Raw genomic sequence first — 17,438 nt, forward strand, 5'->3', positions numbered from 1 at the left:
CCCTGACCCTGGTGCATTTCAGACCCAGCAACACCTTTAGATAAACACTGCTTCACCAAAGGGACAAGAGACTTCACACCAATTGGTCAGCCACACATAAAACACTCCTAGTCAGTTTAACCCCAGTTCACACCTGGCAGGGTGGGGCAACGACTCTCAAATGAGTAACACCTTGGCTCTTGTGAGCCAAGAAGCCAAAGAGGTCCAACAGAAGAATATTTAAAAGGAATTCTCAGTATGAAATATTCAAACTATGGCTAAAAGTTAGCATATGCAGTGCTTTGCTTGGTGGAACGTGAATCATTTCTTATTAGTTAGTCGTTGATGAAGATTTCCGTCTATAATATTTGATCACTTATGTGAACAGTTGCCTGTTCATTTCTGTTCACGTTGTTTAATGACTTATGTGAACAGTTGGGTGTTCATTTCTGTTTCTGTTGTTTAGCGTGTACAGAACAATGAGAGATCTTTGGACAGACATAAGTAGTGCCAGTGGAGAGTTCTAAACAACAGTGATGTGCTGGGGAGTTGCACAGTCTTGGATTAAACACATGAAAAGTGTTCCTGTTGATGACCACTGGACTAGAGTTTAGGAGATCAGTGCCTTTATGTTGTGTTTTAAATATTTGTTGTTGGAATGTCAGAACATGTAATATGTAACATGTTTTAATGAACAAAATCAGTTTAGTGAAAAGCTTTTTGTTACATGAGATTAGACCCTCTGCTAAGGTCTAAGGTCAGGTTTACTTTAGTGATTTAGGTGAAGTCTTGTTCCCTCGAATGTTGCTGGACAAAATGTGTCTAATTGTCATTTTGATGTGTCAAGGGTCTTTTTGATCATTTCTTTTCATATACATACATTCTCAGCTGTACAAAACTACAGCTGCAAGAAAAGGTCATTCCAAACTTGTTTAGGATTCATCTACATTTCTGCATCAATTCTTTATAAAATGTGCTCTCCTGTGTTGTGCAAGTCATAAAGTGGGTAAAGAAAATACACACGCCAGTACAAACAGTTTTATTCAATATTTTATTGGTTTTGTTTCATCTCTTGTCTCATACACCACCACAGAGAAGGTCAAAGTGCTTTCAGGACGACAGACGTGGTCATTGATCTGTAGGGACACAAAACAATGTGCTGACCGTTAAATGATCATCAACTGCAATCAAGGCACAATACACATGTGTTAAACGTCTGCAGGATCCATTCCCAGACACCAACCGTAGATTGTTGTGGTGACTCAGGGACGTTTCATCTTCTGCCAGGTATCAGGGTGCTTGGGCCCAAATCTGATCTGGTTGCTTCTTCCAGTAGGTTAGACTCGTTTATTGATGGGGCTTTCTACAAGACAATTACCCAGAACACACACACCCATATCAATCATTGATGTTAAATGATGTTAAACTCTTAACTGCCTAAGCCACTTTCTCCAGCACTCACCTTTCTGATTTGGCGTGGTATGTACACGGTGCTGAGGAATGGAGATGATCTGAACCTCAGCCAGAAACCTCTGGATGTGTTCTTGTAGCAGACCTGTGCTGTGGTGGTGAAAACATAATGTGAGATTGATTTCCCTTATGTGTTAAAGGGATGTTAAGCTAATAATTATCTGAGGGGGGAAACGGATGAAAAGCAGCTTGAAAAACTTCAGTTTTATTCAGTCGACTGACTCATCAAGCTGATCCACAAAATGTTGCTGATCTCCAAATCACTCCTGTTGTGTTTTTCTGGTGATCATGCTCTCAGATAACTTTGACATAGCATAAAAGCAATCAGTGGACGGTTTTGTTCATACACATTTAGTCATTGCTTAGTCTCCGATATGCTCACCCATGATTTGTCTGCTACAAACCCGTGCAGGTGCCTGTAAAGTAAAGAAAAAAAAAAAAAACAGTTTGACATGAGGAATTGTTGTTATAGCTGTAAAAATGTATGATTTTATTTGGTTAAAAGTTCTTTACACACCAATTACTAAACTGGTGTCTTTAATGTTATTAGCAAAATGTAACGATGATTCATTGCAACATGTGATCTGGCCTATATGCTAACACAGACTCTTAGCTATATCCATTTAGGTCTATCCTTATGTGTTCTGACTGACCTGGACTTAGTTCCTAAGGATCTCTGGAAACCAGTGGTGCTCCAGGATCATCTCGAGGCTGGGTCTCTTATTCGGATCCTTCGCCAGGCAGCGTCTGATCAGATGACGGCAGGCTGTGCGTGCAGTGATGGGGTCGTTACAACATTGTAATAGAAACTATTTAACATTATTTAAAAAAAACGAAAAGAGACGTGTTTCTTATGTTTCTGCATTTTCTTACCCTTAGACACACCAGCTTTGAAGATCAGGTGTCCAGCAGCGATCTCCCTCTCATTCCAGAATGGCAGCTCTCCACACACTAGAACAAACAAAAGGACGCCCAGGCTCCACACCGTTGCAGCGCAACCGTGATACTTACCTTCCTCGATCCATTCAGGTGGGGCATATAGCATGGTGCCTGAATAAACGTGAGAGAAACAGGTCTCACACACACGGCTTTCCTATGCCATCGCTGTCATCTGTGTGTCATAGCTACTGAACGCCGAGGTACAATTACCTGCAAAACGTCTGTAGGGGGTCAACTTCAGCAAGTCCCCACAGCCAAAGTCTATGAGCTTGACCTCTAAGGTGTGGAAACTGACCAGAAGGTTCTGCTCCTTGATATCCTGATGGAGATTACGGCAGTGACAGGCGGCGAGAACCACCTGCCACATGATCACCTGAGCCAGGCATTCGGGAAGTGAGCTGTTCCTGCGGTATTCGTAGAGGTTCATGCAGCGGGCGGGTCGCTCCAGGATCAAGACGTAGCACTCGGGCATGTCGAACCATTCCAGGAGCTCCAGGACGTATTTACAGCGAGGTGGCTCGGACACCATCAGCATCAACGCCACCTCTACAGGGAGAGCGTTCTTCTCGCCAGGCTAATATTTGAGCAGACATGGTTAGCATGGGTGACGGTTACATTAGATGCTATTTTGCATTTTAATGCATCATGTCGTTTATAAGATAAGGTTTTTTTTATATGGTTGATGCATCTTTGCAATATTTCACAAGTGAAACAAATGTAACTTACAATGGTGATGAATCTGTCACAGCCACTCTTCAGCACAACCTTAATAGCAACCTATTAAAACATGCAAAACAAAACGATTCAAATCAGGAACGAATATTACGGGAACGTACTTTACAGCTCGGCCAACAATAACCAAAAGGGCCGATCGCTTTTTAACTGCAAGTTTGATGACGTGTAGTCGTTGTAATGATCGACAATTCTCGTGTCGCTCTGAGCAGAGCTGAGTAAATATCTCACCTGTTTTCCATCGGCCTCACGAAGTCCTGCAAACACAGAACCGCAGCCTCCTTTCCCCAGAAGCTTTCCCACTCTGTACCGGCTATTGAAGCACTCTGTAAAGCGGGGCGTGTTGTTAATCTGATAGAAACTCCAGTGTTCTCAGTAAAACTCGTGAGCAGTATGATTTAAGCTCTAGAAAATATTTGTTCTATGAAAGTTGTGAGGCTGGACAGACCTTTGGATGGAGCTCTGCCTCTCTGGACCGAGTGCTTTCCTGTAGTCGTGCTCTCATCACCAGCTGTTGTTCACACAAATGTTATTTAATCGCTGTTAGTCAATGATCTCTAACACATCAGATGTACAACAAGTGTCTAGAGTCATACGTTACAAATGTTTTATCATTAAATCCTACCAGTTCACAATATCATTGAATGGTTCAGTAAAGCTCTGGCTGACCTGTGTGGATGGAGTCACTGGAGGAAGTGCTGGTGCTCAGTTCCTCCGGGCTCTCTTCAATGTGTGAGGTCCCTCCAACTGTAGCTTCAACGCTCTCGACTTAAAAGACGTGTTTTGTGTTAGAATCAGTTTTATATCGACTTTCAAACAGTCACAGAGTGAATCTTTTAAACCCACCTGAAGTTCCAGAAGCGGATCGTGGACGTAGCGAGTCTCTTTGTGTGTGTTGTGATCCACGTGATTTAGAGGAGCTACTGGATCCTTCCTGTTCTGGGCTCAAATCCACCACCTCATCTGATTGGGAAGTGATGGAGTCGTCTGTTCTGTCACCATCGGTGTTAGCAACCATGTTCTGAATGGTTCTGATCCAAGCCTCTCTATTCTCCTCTGAATCAGCCTGCAATACCCAGATCATACACACGCACACACACATACACACACCCTGAACATGGCACGAATCTACAGCACAACAGAGTGCTCTGGTTTTCATGTCATTTCTATTATAAAGAGAGTAAAATGTTCCTTTTTCAATTCATCTTTCTTTGGCAGAACTGTTGCACAGCCACGCCCTTCAGTGTGTCGTAATAAAAGAAAGAAAATGAATGCCTGATGGTACACTGGACTTACTTTGTAGGTGAAACCACCTGGAAGCAGCAACGGCGTCCGATGCTCCTGTAGTGTTTGGCCGTGCACTGGCGTAAATCGGCTATGTCCACCATGCTATTCTGCTGGGGCACAAAAGGTTTCTCAAACATTTCGTTACCTCTAATATTCCAGTTTTAAATCAAAGCACAAGCAAAACAACTCAAACTTTAGCAAACGAGTGCTTAAAACTGACTGTTCAGGAGCAGTTTCTCCTTTTCATGTTGATTTTGATGAAGGCCACCATTGCTACTGATTTTACTTTAGACAAAGGACACGTGACTAACCCTGGATTTCTTCTTGTACATAAGGTGGTTGTCCTGAATCAGGAACCAGCGCCTGAAGGAAAGAAACAGAAACAAAAAGAAATCACAGAAAGGAAACAAGTGCATAGTACTGAAATGGTTCTGCAGGGTTTCACCTGTAACTAATACAATGATATAAATGAGCTTCACATTAAATCATTCAGAGTTGAATCGTCGTGTATTCTGATTTAACATGCCGTTGATCAGTCTGAGTCAGTAACATGTACAATGTTTAGGAAACGATTGCTATGATGGTTAGAGGTGTTTAATTAGCCATTCATTTCTACCTAAATGATTGCTCATCATGTGTTCTAGCTCACTACACACCTGTTCCATGTTTTAAATACATTACTGGCCCTCTTCAACAAGTATCCCTCCATAAATATCTGGTTCTCTGCGTCCACGCTGCCCTCCGGTTCGATCTCGCCACCACAGACGTCCTGAAAAGACATCTGAGGACGAACTCGACCGAACGGCCAGCACAGACGTAGACTGGTCAAAAAGCGTCGCATTAGAGAAGGACGGTCGGTAGCACGTCTCTCCTGTTCAGCAGCCATCGTGAGAAATGATGTACAAACACTGAAGGTTCAACTAAACTGAGCTCTCATAGAACACTCAGTGTCATCACAATGATGTCACAAAGGCAGAAGGTCTCAGTGCTGCAGCATAACAGTGGTGATGGTGTACATTTAAATTTCACCATTTGTTTATTTTTCAATATTTTACTTAAATGATTTTACCCCCCCCACACACACACACCTAATTTATTAAAAAATGTCCCTCTTTGATTTTACAGTGTTTATTATTTCTTTTATTTGTGCTGTTAGTGATAATTACTGTAACCTTGCACAACATGTATATCAAATACATTTACACCAATTATTTTTAGTCAAAGAATAAATAATGAATGATTAGAAACAGCTGCTGAAGAAACACTTTTTAACTTTTTCAAATGCTCCAATCAGTGTTATAAAGGCAGCAGAGAGGAGATGGCTCCATCTGGCCACACTTTAACTCTCTTTGTTTCCACACGTTTGCTGAGCGGCACACACACACACCTGGAACAAAGAAAGGTGATCAGACCTAATCATCAGATCCTCTAGATTGGCAGATCAATGACTTTTAGTTACAGTTGAGTCTGTAAACCTTGATTTATTTACATGAATGCACAGACCTCCTCCTCGATTCCTACCGGAGTTTACTGCCACTCTGTCCGCTCTGAACATGCTTCGAACATCCAGCTCCACCGCACTGTTACAGTTTAACCACGTCTGAATCATGATGTTACACTCCGCCATTCACCCACGTGTTGTGGTCACAGTCACAGCTCATCCATTTTGTTTGCCAGAGGTTGTACTAAAAAGTAATTAAGGGAGACGAGACTAGACACAAGTATTGGTCACTACATGGTACTAAGTAAGTAAGTGGTAGGTCAGGAAGATGACATTTCTTATATGCAGTTAGCAGTATAGGGTTTGTTGTAGCAGCAGAGCTAGCAGTAAGATGCAAAAATGCACAAACTTGTGCAAAGATGCAAGTAATACAGTCATATATATATATATATGATTGTGTCAGAATCTGAGCATGTTGAAAAGTGTTGAAAATAGATACAAACATACAATATTTTATAATTACAGCATCCTGGCCAAAACGCAGTGTATGAAAAGTCACCTTTAGTCAATATAGCCTTGTTTTTGCCTGTTTTTCATTTATTTATGCAATTTGATTATTTGAGTTATTTGATTAGATGTGTATTGGTTGTGTTAACAAAAATAAATATATAAGTTAAATATCCTACTGTGTGTGTTTTTTTATTTTTTATTTTATTAATAATTTTGGCCATGTGTGCCCTTTTTTTTTGGCTTGAGCACCTGCCCCCAAAAATGTCTGTGCACGTGCCTGTGTATGTGTGTGTGTGTGTCAGAGTGCAACATGTGTGTGTGTTTAGATCATCAGTTTAGACCTGAGCTCAGGAATCTGACGACTTGTGGTATGAAGCTGCTGCACAGTCTAGTCGTGTTTATGTGGATGCTGCGGTACCTTCTCCCAGATGGCAGGAAAGTAAAGCGTCCACGTGATGGATGTGACGGATCATCCACAGTGCTGAGGAGCTTTGCGGATGCAGCGTTCGTAAAATCATATACAATTCATAAAGAATAACAAGTATAATACACATTTTAAGTGTGTACACACACACCTAAGCACATAAACATACTACAAATACAGAACTAAATGGCTATATATAACCTATACATATGAAATAGTTTAAATGTCATGTCGAGTTTAGAAGAGCTATAAGCATGTATGAAATGTCAGATGTACACGTGAACAATACCTAGAGAACATTACACACATTCGGGTCAGTCATCATGGGTAGAATGTTCTTGTCTTCTAGCTCTCTCTTAGATGGACGGTTACTCAGTTTTATTGCAAGAGAGTCTTTCCTCAGGATCCTCAGAGCTAGACTGCCTGCTCAAAGAAAAAAAAACTGCTGTATTTTTTCACACATGGGTCGTCATGGTGACGGTGGACGCTGGTGCATTTGGCTGCCGCTACCATTACCGTATTTTTACCGTATTTTATTGTATTTTTTTCGTGTTTTTCTGTCATTTTCATCTTTTTATACACTCTTGTAATCACTACCGCTCCTGTTGATTGATGACTATGGAGTTTGTTGGGTCTTTTTTAAAAGATGCGGGCGCTGGTACATTCGACTTCTGCAGCTCTATCTTCATAATTCTCTTTGAGGACGCTACAGTGGCTCTCGTTTTCTGCTGTCTGTCAGCATTTCACAATAGGAACTTTTTACCTGGACTTAAATTTTCTGGTGTGCCCTGCCTTGTGGTCTGGTCCTGTGCATTGCTTCCAAGAGTAGCAGCTACAGCTGGTCTCCACACGCGCACGATGTTAAGGTATTCTGTCAATCAACTGAGGAAACTCAACAACTACGCTACTCCATCGTGTTTATCAGTAATACAGTTTTTAACAACTGTTTACACACATTTTCAAAACTCTGTGTCTATTTTTCAAAACTCTACACACAAAACCCACAATTGCTCACACAAAATGCAAAATGCCTCAAATCTCCAGCAAAATGACACACAACATTCAAAATGTCATAAACACATCTCAAAAGCAAGCATTGACCTCAAATTGCAAACACTTTTGTCATAATATGACATTTTGGATGCATCATGTACACACTGTTGTTTAAAACCTAAAGCACTTCTGTCTTTCATGGGATTCTATGTTTATTTTTCATACAAACGTGCAGAGAGAAGGTGAAATATTCTTACAACACACAGAAGCAGTAATGAAACCAAAAATATTATTTTTTTCCAAATCATTTGCTGCTCTGAATACAATATTTGTACAGCACATAAGAAGAAGAAAAATCCAACCACCACATGTAGTTGGACAGAAATCAAACACATCTATGAAAAAGCTGATTTCAAACAAATAATTTTGTTTTTTACCACAAAAATTTATTGTGTATGTGTGTGTGTGTGTTGGGGGGAGGGTAAGGGTTGGGTGTGTGTCTAGGCTTCATCTCTCCTCCGGGCTCAAACCCGAACTCCTTGTGGTCTGCCTTTACCTCCAACCCTCCTGGCTCTCTCTGCGTTGTCAATCATTGTTCAAAACAGACATCTTGACATGTGACCATGAAAGCCAATGATTTGTTGGTGTTCAATAAAGTAATGAGTGTTTGCACATGTGAGGAGTGAGAGTGAAGCACTGGTGATTTAGTGTGGCATTTTGATAGGTTGTGTTTGAAAAAGGAAATCAAGTTACTTCCTGTTTGATTTTTGTGTATTAGGTAGAAAATTGTGTGTGGAGTTTTGCAAAATGTGTTTTAGGAAATTGAAAACTGAGCCAGACACTGAGAATTAGTGTATGGTTTTGCAGATTTGGTGTGGGGTTATGGTGTTTGAAGGACATGTTTAGAAAGTTGTGTGACAAGCAAATATTTAGTGTGTAAGCAGTTGAAAAAAACTGTAATTACAATTAAATGCCTATGTCAGCAATGTGTTCATCTTAAAGTAGTAGAATTCACCGACTATATTTGGACATTAGGTGTTTGGTGTTTAAGCATTTGCTTGGTTACTATAAGTTATGGAATAAAATAAAAGAGGCTTAGTTATTTGCATTCTTAAATAGCTTTCTACAGCACAGCGAAAATCAAGAAGGAAAAAGAAGACAGATAAGACAACGCAAGGAAATCATGATGACAGCAATACTGGAAGTATGTCTTCAGATCTTGTGACTGGTGAATTTGCACCTGAAGAGATGAGTATGGTAAGATGAACTGAAAGACCTTACCATCTGCTAATTAACAAGTAACTGCAGTACAATTTCTAGTAGGCAGAGTTGTGTAGTAGATAGCAAAACTTACTAAATTATCTTTACTCAAGTTTGAATGTTATGGAGTTATACTTCTATGTGTATTTTTTTTTATTATTTTTACCTTTATTTTACCTCTTTTTGTTTGTTTATTTGTTTATTATGATTTTAACGTCATGTTCTACACCATGCTCACATTCATGACAGGACAGGCAGTCACTCATTACACAAGGTTCATCAGTTCACGCAAGGTTTTATCGAACACAGTCACAGACAATTTTGTGTCTCCAATTTACCTCACTTGCATGTCTTTGGATGGTGGGAGGAAACCGGAGGTAAACCCACATGGACATGGGGAGAACATGCAAACTCCACACAGAAAGGACCTGGACCGCCCCACCTGGGGATCAAACCCAGGACCTTGTTGCTGTGAGCTTCTTGCTACCCACTTAGCATTTGCTACTACTGCAACCAAGGGTCATTTCGGTTTTATACTTTCTTATACAGTTATTTCGTCCCTCAGTAGTTTGCCAACTGAGGATAGTTTAATGTCATTTTAGACTTAAGATTTGCATAATCTAAGTTTTTTTCCTTTCCTTATTTATTTGTCCAGTTTTTAACTAGCTCGCCTGTTGGGAATACTGGCACAGTAACTCTGGATCTTCACACATCATTTGAAGACCCAGAGATCCAGTTTGGCAATGTTTGTGAAGACAACAGAAGTGATGTATGTGAAGACAACAGAAGTGATCTTTCTACAATTTTATGGTATTCACAAAATGAGGTATGTATCTTGTCATCTTGCATCTCAGACAAATTCTGTGAAGTGTTTTAATTTATAATGTTGGTATTAAAGCAGTCTGTGTTTAAATTAAAAATTTTTTTTTCCTTAATGCCAGTTTATTCGGTACAGTACCTGTATAAGCTTTCATAATATTTTACAGTCATTTGTGAGTAAGAATAACAAATGGTTGGAGAACACAGTCTGCAAAATTTGCATGGGCAAACTGGTTTTGTTTTGCCACATATATGCACTGATATTTTTTGTAATTTTACATTAAGTCTAATATACCATTTGTCTTGCAGGAGGCAGTCCAGAATAATCAACCTCTTTCTGTAGCATTGTCAGCACATCCAGTGGCAGCCACATACGAACATGTGAGAGAGGTCCAGAAAGTTAAGATAAGACGAGTAAATATAATTCAGGATATGTTAGATATTTTTAGTAATGCTAAGGTTTTAGATGTAACCCTACGATTTGAGTTTGTCTGTGAGAGAGCATTAGATGATGACGGTGTGTCAAGGGAGGCCTACACAGCGTTTTGGGAGGAGTTCCTGGAACAGTGTGAAGGAGAGGAGGAACGAGTGCCCAGACTCCGACCGGATTATTCAGAGAAAGAATGGCAAGCTGTTGGTAGACTATGGGCTAAAGGTTATGTGGACCATGGCATTATTCCAGTCAGACTATCACCACTGTTTGTCCTAGCATGTACTCAGGGAATTGACTCAGTGGATGAAGCCCTCTTGATGTCATCATTTGTGAAATACTTATCATCTGCAGAGCGAGCATGTGTTGAGAAGGCATTACAGGGCCAAATAGATGAAACTGACAAAGAGGACTTACTAGACCTCTTCACAAGAATGGGATCTCATATCCTACCTCCAGAGGACAACTTGCAAATTGCCATTCTGACAATGGCACACAAAGTTTTATTACAAGAGCCCAAATTTGTAATTGATTGCTTCAGCAGTGTTATGAGAGCCATGCATTGTAATCTGACAAATAAAGAAAGCATACTGAAACTGTATGAGACAAAGCAGGCCACAAACAGGAAAGTAGCACAGATTCTAAAACCATCCAAAGAGTTTCTGAACCAGCATGAGCAATTGGTCCTAAATCACTTGCTGCGCTATGTGAGAAGTGTAGACCAGCAAAGACTTGAAACCTTTCTGCGATTTTGCACAGGCTCCAATGTAATGTGCAAAGACAAAATTGAAGTAACTTTCAACAAATTTCAGGTCTTAGTCACAGGCCTGTAGCACATACATGTGGTGCTGTTCTTGAGGTACCATGCACATATAATTCATATCCTGAATTCCGTGTGGAAATTGACAACATTCTCTTGGCTAATTGCTTTGCAATGGATATATTGTAGATATACACATGGCACACAATTCTTGCAGGTAATGACTGGAAGGGAGTTTGGTGGATTGAAGTGCTACAGGACACCTAGTAATATGGAAAATTACTTGGTAATTTTGGACCGGTTGTTTTTCCAAGCAATGTGTATGTTTGTATATATGCAAATGTTTCTGTCTACTATGTAAGTTCAATTATACGTGAATACTGAAAATATGTACTTAATAAATAATAAACCTTAATTTGTAGGATAAATAGAAGATTTCTTGAGTCTGACAGTGAAAGTGAAGGTGAAAAGAAAGCATAAAAACCTCCTGCCAAAACAGCCAGGCCTCACTTTGCAGAGGCACCACAGGTGACTCCACCAGACATGAATAGGCCTGTCACTTCAGTTTTAATATCTCCAGTCATTCACCAGCAAACCGTTCAGGAACAACCAAGTCCAGTATGTGCAGGTAAGTGTCACATACTCACAATATCTAATAAATTATATATATGTATATATATTAGGGAAAGAGAGAGAGAGAGAGAGAGAGAGAGAGAGCTAGAGAGAGAGAGCAGTGGTAGCCTAGTGGTTAAGGTACTGGATTAGTAATCTGAAGGTTGCCGGGGAGTCTGCTAAGTGCTGAAAATGTAATGTAAATATATATATATACATACAGTGTATCACAAAAGTGAGTACACCCCTCACATTTCTGCAAATATTTCATTATATCTTTTCATGGGACAACACTATAGACATGAAACTTGGATATAAGTTAGAGTAGTCAGTGTACAACTTGTATAACAGTGTAGATTTACTGTCTTCTGAAAATAACTCAACACACAGCCATTAATGTCTAAATGTCTGGCAACATAAGTGAGTACACCCCACAGTGAACATGTCCAAATTGTGCCCAAAATGTCAATATTTTGTGTGACCACCATTATTATCCAGCACTGGCTTAACCCTCCTGGGCATGGAATTCACCAGAGCTGCACAGGTTGCTACTGGAATCCTCTTCCACTCCTCCATGATGACATCACGGAGCTGGTGGATGTTAGACACCTTGAACTCCTCCACGTTCCACTTGAGGATGTGCCACAGGTGCTCAATTGGGTTTAGTCCATCACCTTTACCTTCAGCTTCCTCAGCAAGGCAGTTGTCATCTTGGAGGTTGTGTTTGGGGTCGTTATCCTGTTGGAAAACTGCCATGAGGCCCAGTTTTCGAAGGGAGGGGATCATGCTCTGTTTCAGAATGTCACAGTACATGTTGGAATTCATGTTTCCCTCAATGAACCGCAGCTCCCCAGTGCCGACAACACTCATGCAGCCCAAGACCATGATGCTACCACCACAATGCTTGACGGTAGGCAAGATACAGTTGTCTTGGTACTTCTCACCAGGGCGCCGCCACACATGCTGGACACCATCTAAGCCAAACAAGTTTATCTTGGTCTCGTCAGACCACAGGGCATTCCAGTAATCCATGTTCTTGGACTGCTTGTCTTCAGCAAACTGTTTGCAGGCTTTCTTGTGCGTCAGCTTCCTTCTGGGATGACGACCATGCAGACCGAGTTGATGCAGTGTGCGGCGTATGGTCTGAGCACTGACAGGCTGACCTCCCACGTCTTCAACCTCTGCAGCAATGCTGGCAGCACTCATGTGTCTATTTTTTAAAGCCAACCTCTGGATATGACGCCGAACACGTGGACTCAACTTCTTTGGTCGACCCTGGTGAAGTCTGTTCCGAGTGGAACCTGTCCTGGAAAACCGCTGTATGACCTTGGCCACCATGCTGTAGCTCAGTTTCAGGGTGTTAGCAATCTTCTTATAGCCCAGGCCATCTTTGTGGAGAGCAACAATTTTATTTCTCACATCCTCAGAGAGTTCTTTGCCATGAGGTGCCATGTTGAATATCCAGTGGCCAGTATGAGAGAATTGTACCCAAAACACCAAATTTAACAGCCCTGCTCCCCATTTACACCTGGGACCTTGACACATGACACCAGGGAGGGACAACGACATATTTGGGCACAATTTGGACATGTTCACTGTGGGGTGTACTCACTTATGTTGCCAGCTATTTAGACATTAATGGCTGTGTGTTGAGTTATTTTCAGAAGACAGTAAATCTACACTGCTATACAAGCTGTACACTGACTACTCTAAGTTATATCCAAGTTTCATGTCTATAGTGTTGTCTCATGAAAAGATATAATGAAATATTTGCAGAAATGTGAGGGGTGTACTCACTTTTGTGATACACTGTATAAATATACTGTATATATACAGTATATATACACTGATCAGCCATAACGTTAAAACCACCTCCTTGTTTCTACACTCACTGTCCATTTTATCAGCTCCACTTACCATATAGAAGCACTTTGTAGTTTTACAATTTGTGTGTGTGTGTGTTTAGAAACTGAAATAATTAACTGTAAATTATTTTTTACTAACAGTAATCGGGAGGGAAATTTTAACTGTATTAGAGATTCTGCGACAACAACAAAACAGATAACTTTTTTTTTTTACTTAAAACTTCTTGACTTTTATTAGTGAGCACAACATTAGAAAATGTAAAACATTGCATTTGTTTATATTTCTATAAAAGCTGTAAAATGTTTTGCATTATAAGAAATAATTATAATATGCAGCTAATAATGTTAAAATGGTTGCTAAAGTGCCATTAGACTGTTGCTTTTGTGTCCTGGGTGTTTGTCAAAGTGTGTGTGTGTGTGTGTAGTGTGTGGTGTAAAGTGTCCAAATACGTTTGGTTACAGTATGTATACTGACTGCGGTGCAGTAACAGACAATCACACATTTCTGTGTGCAGTATAGCGCAGTGAATGTGCAGTATGGATTACATTTGGGTTAATTAGGGATAATTAGGATTATATTCAGCGATCTTAAAAACTTGTCAAATTTATGCATTCTTAATTTCAGTTTCTTGAAATAAAAAAATGTTTTTTTTTCTTTTACAGATTGAGTGTTTTGGTTTTTCTGGAGGTATGACTGTGAAGGAAACTGTTTGGAGAATTATGCAAAAAACAGTAACAAATGACCTGGCAAAAAAAATTAACTGGACAGGTGCAAATGAAAAAATTCCATTTAAATCGACCAAACTGAAAGATATAATCTTGGGTAGGTTTTTTTTTAATTAATATTCATAATTTAAAAGTTTTAAAAGACTTTGTTTTGGCAGGGTAGAAGACAGAATATTTTACATATTTATATATACTGGAACATATACAGTATACTGTACAAAATGAGCACTAAAAGAATATTTATATACACTGAGGTGTCATTTTATCATATACCCCTACCATAGATGTCATCAAAATTTTCACTTCCCTGAAGTAAGTGACTTCATTATCAATTAAATGATCAAATATAGTACAGATGTCAAACATGAGGTAGATTGCCTGATGCCACTGTGTATCTTTTTAAACAGTAATTTGTAATTATATCATTTGATAATACACCTATTTTACCTTCTGTACTTTTTATACCTGTCCTTCTTTCATATGCAGCTTCAACTTCCTGTTTAATCATCTGAACTGATCTCATACCAATGTAAGTAAATTAAATATCTTAAACACCGCATGTCAAGTGACTGAAAAATAGGGGTGCATGATATGGACATAAAATACTGTACAATAGTATTAGGGCCACTTTAAAGAAAATTTTCTTTAAAAAAAGTTTTGATTTCGAGAATAAAGTTGATATTATTTCAAGAATAAAGTCAATATTATTTCGAGATTAAAGTCAAAATATTACAACTTTCTTGTGTTAAAATGAGGGATGTTCACGATCTCCTGCACATCAGCACCAGTTTGTTATTAGTAAAAGGACAATGAAACAGCTTTGCAATAAACTGTGTTTATTTAGAACATGCGCCACTGGTGTGCTTGGTGTCTGCGTCGTCACCAGTATTTTAATCGAGCCTTATGGACTTGTACGATAAACTAAAGCTGTTCAGCATCGCTATAAATGGTTGCATTGACGGGTTTAGTCATAATGTCATGTGGGTGGAAGTGTACAATACAAACAACCACTCTTTGGCCATAATATTTCAACTTCATTCTCATAATAATTTTGCCTTTATTCTCGAAATATTTTTGACTTTATTCTTAGAATCATTTCAACTTTATTCTCAAAATTTAAACTTATAGAACGTTATTTTTAATACTTAGAAATATATATATATATATATATATATATATATATATATATATATATATATATATTTTTTTTTTTTTTTACAGTGGCCCTAGTTTGTAGGCAAACTTAAGTTTGTGCTTATGTTCTTCAGCCTACTGAAGACACTATTTCTTTTGCTAAAGCACTGTTCTGGATAATGCTTGTGGCATTTTTTTCTTTAACATTCAACGTTTCTCATTTCTGTTTTTGGTTTCATTTCAGAATTGAAGACCAGTGTGAGGCAGGAGATTATAGCTATAGACAAAACATATTTTTTTATTATTAACTTGTAATAAATAAAAATACTTTTTTTTCAAAAATTTTGGTGTACATTTGTTTTTTTTTTTTGGTACTGGTTTAACTGTACTCTGTAGTACTATTTAAGACATTTTCACTTTTAATTATAATAAAGTATATATATTTTACAATGTATTTTCATAGATAAGTGCTTACAAGAGATGTAAAAACATGTTTAATGTGTGTACATTTTTGTTACTATTATTCTTATTCTTCACCTTTGTCTTCTAATTAAGACATTATTAGCAATAGTTGTACTTATTAATAAAGAGCAAGAACAATTGTAGTAGTCCCAGTGACCATTAAAGGTTATATATGGCTGTAAAAAAGCCTTTTAAAAATCTACTGAAGGCCAGAACTGGGCCATTATTGGCCCGATAATGGTTGTTCTGGCTAGCAGGTGGTTAAGTGCTGGCTTTTTGCTGGCAGTCATGGCTGGGATCTGGGCAGCCGTATACGGCCCACAATCTAACCGTCATTCATTTTGACACCGGGCCACATCCGACTGCTGGATGTGGGCCGACACAAAAAGTTCCGGCATGCCAGATATGGCCCAGAACTGGGCCATAAATTTTTTGCTAGTTGGGTCGCATTGCAGACATAAGCTGCATCTGGAATCGCATACTCACAGAGTAGGTACTAGATTGGAGGAAGTACGCACCACTCGGCCGGTAAAAAAGTACATACTTTCAGTACAGAAGTATGCAGTATGCACACAATACCGCCACATTCTACATCCTCCATCTTACCAACGCCAAGTGATGACGTGATGATGTAATATCACCATAGTTACAGACTCATTACAATCCCCACTTGCCAATATTTTGGATATTTATTGTCTTTTTGTTAATTATTCGTCTTAAAAATTTTTATTTTATTTATCTTACTTACACCTGTGAACAGAGGACTCCGTTGTCCGCTATCTTTCTTGTTTCTTATTCCGCTTTTAATGCCTACGCAGCTCCAGTTGCATTATGGGATACATTAGCGGACCGTAAGTGTGCATCGCTTGCATACTCAAACATGGCTGCCCAATAAGTAGGTCATCCGGGTACTTCTCGCGTACCTTTTTGTGTATACTATGTATTCAGACATACTAACCGCTCTCGCATACTCATTTCACGTACTATTGTGTATGGAAGTATGCGATTCCGGACACAGCTCTTGTTTTACTTTTCAAATTAAAGTATTTCCACACATGCGGACATGCTGACGTAAAACAAAGGATCGGGATTAGGATCGGCATTAGTAAAGCCGATACCAATCAGTTAAAAAAATGCCTTGATCGGCCCCGATTCCGATCTTTGAGATTGGATCGGGACATCCCTAACTCAGACATATTAACTGCCCTCATGTACTGCTTTCACGTACTATTGAGTATGGAAGTATGTGATTTCGGATGCAGCTATTGTCATTGTTAACACACAGTGATTAGGGTTAAACTCGTTGCTTAACAAAAGTATTAACATGATGGCGGAGCGTGTAGATTACCTGCAAGCATTTGTGCTGTTGTTACAGATGTTTGTTTGTATGCAATCAATGCTAATAGTAATTATTGTTATATGATCAATATGAAGAGGTTTTTAAAGAATATTTTGTGTTTATTTGGTCTTTAATATTAATGTTTGTTTTGTGGTCTGATGCTAGTTGGACATGCAAAAGTCAAAAAAATTGGAAAATGAGGTAAATACTTTTTTACAGCAGGAACATAAAAAGTAATTAAGAACACAAGTTCCAC

The 17,438-nt window shown here is 39.1% G+C and overlaps 1 protein-coding gene across 2 annotated transcripts; it reads right to left on the reverse strand.

Moving 5' to 3' along the window:
* Nucleotides 1-1,016: 1,016 nt before the first annotated feature.
* Nucleotides 1,017-4,169, reverse strand: LOC134328772 (serine/threonine-protein kinase pim-1-like). 2 transcript variants are annotated; one of them, XM_063009992.1, is made up of 12 exons: nucleotides 3,967-4,169; nucleotides 3,790-3,888; nucleotides 3,569-3,631; nucleotides 3,352-3,446; nucleotides 3,115-3,165; nucleotides 2,599-2,962; nucleotides 2,323-2,499; nucleotides 2,103-2,215; nucleotides 1,832-1,865; nucleotides 1,442-1,539; nucleotides 1,223-1,342; nucleotides 1,017-1,115 (listed from the first exon to the last, which is right to left on the reverse strand). In XM_063009992.1, exons 1-8 carry the CDS (start codon nucleotides 4,136-4,138, stop codon nucleotides 2,109-2,111), a joined length of 1,128 nt encoding a protein of 375 aa, XP_062866062.1. In that variant the 5' UTR covers nucleotides 4,139-4,169; the 3' UTR covers nucleotides 1,017-1,115; nucleotides 1,223-1,342; nucleotides 1,442-1,539; nucleotides 1,832-1,865; nucleotides 2,103-2,108. The 2 variants fall into 2 exon arrangements, with proteins under 2 accessions (XP_062866062.1, XP_062866061.1); XM_063009991.1 differs by having other exon boundaries at nucleotides 1,442-1,751.
* Nucleotides 4,170-17,438: the final 13,269 nt, after the last annotated feature.

The sequence above is a fragment of the Trichomycterus rosablanca genome, chromosome 15 (assembly GCF_030014385.1).
Source record: "Trichomycterus rosablanca isolate fTriRos1 chromosome 15, fTriRos1.hap1, whole genome shotgun sequence".
NCBI classification, from domain to species: domain Eukaryota; kingdom Metazoa; phylum Chordata; class Actinopteri; order Siluriformes; family Trichomycteridae; genus Trichomycterus; species Trichomycterus rosablanca.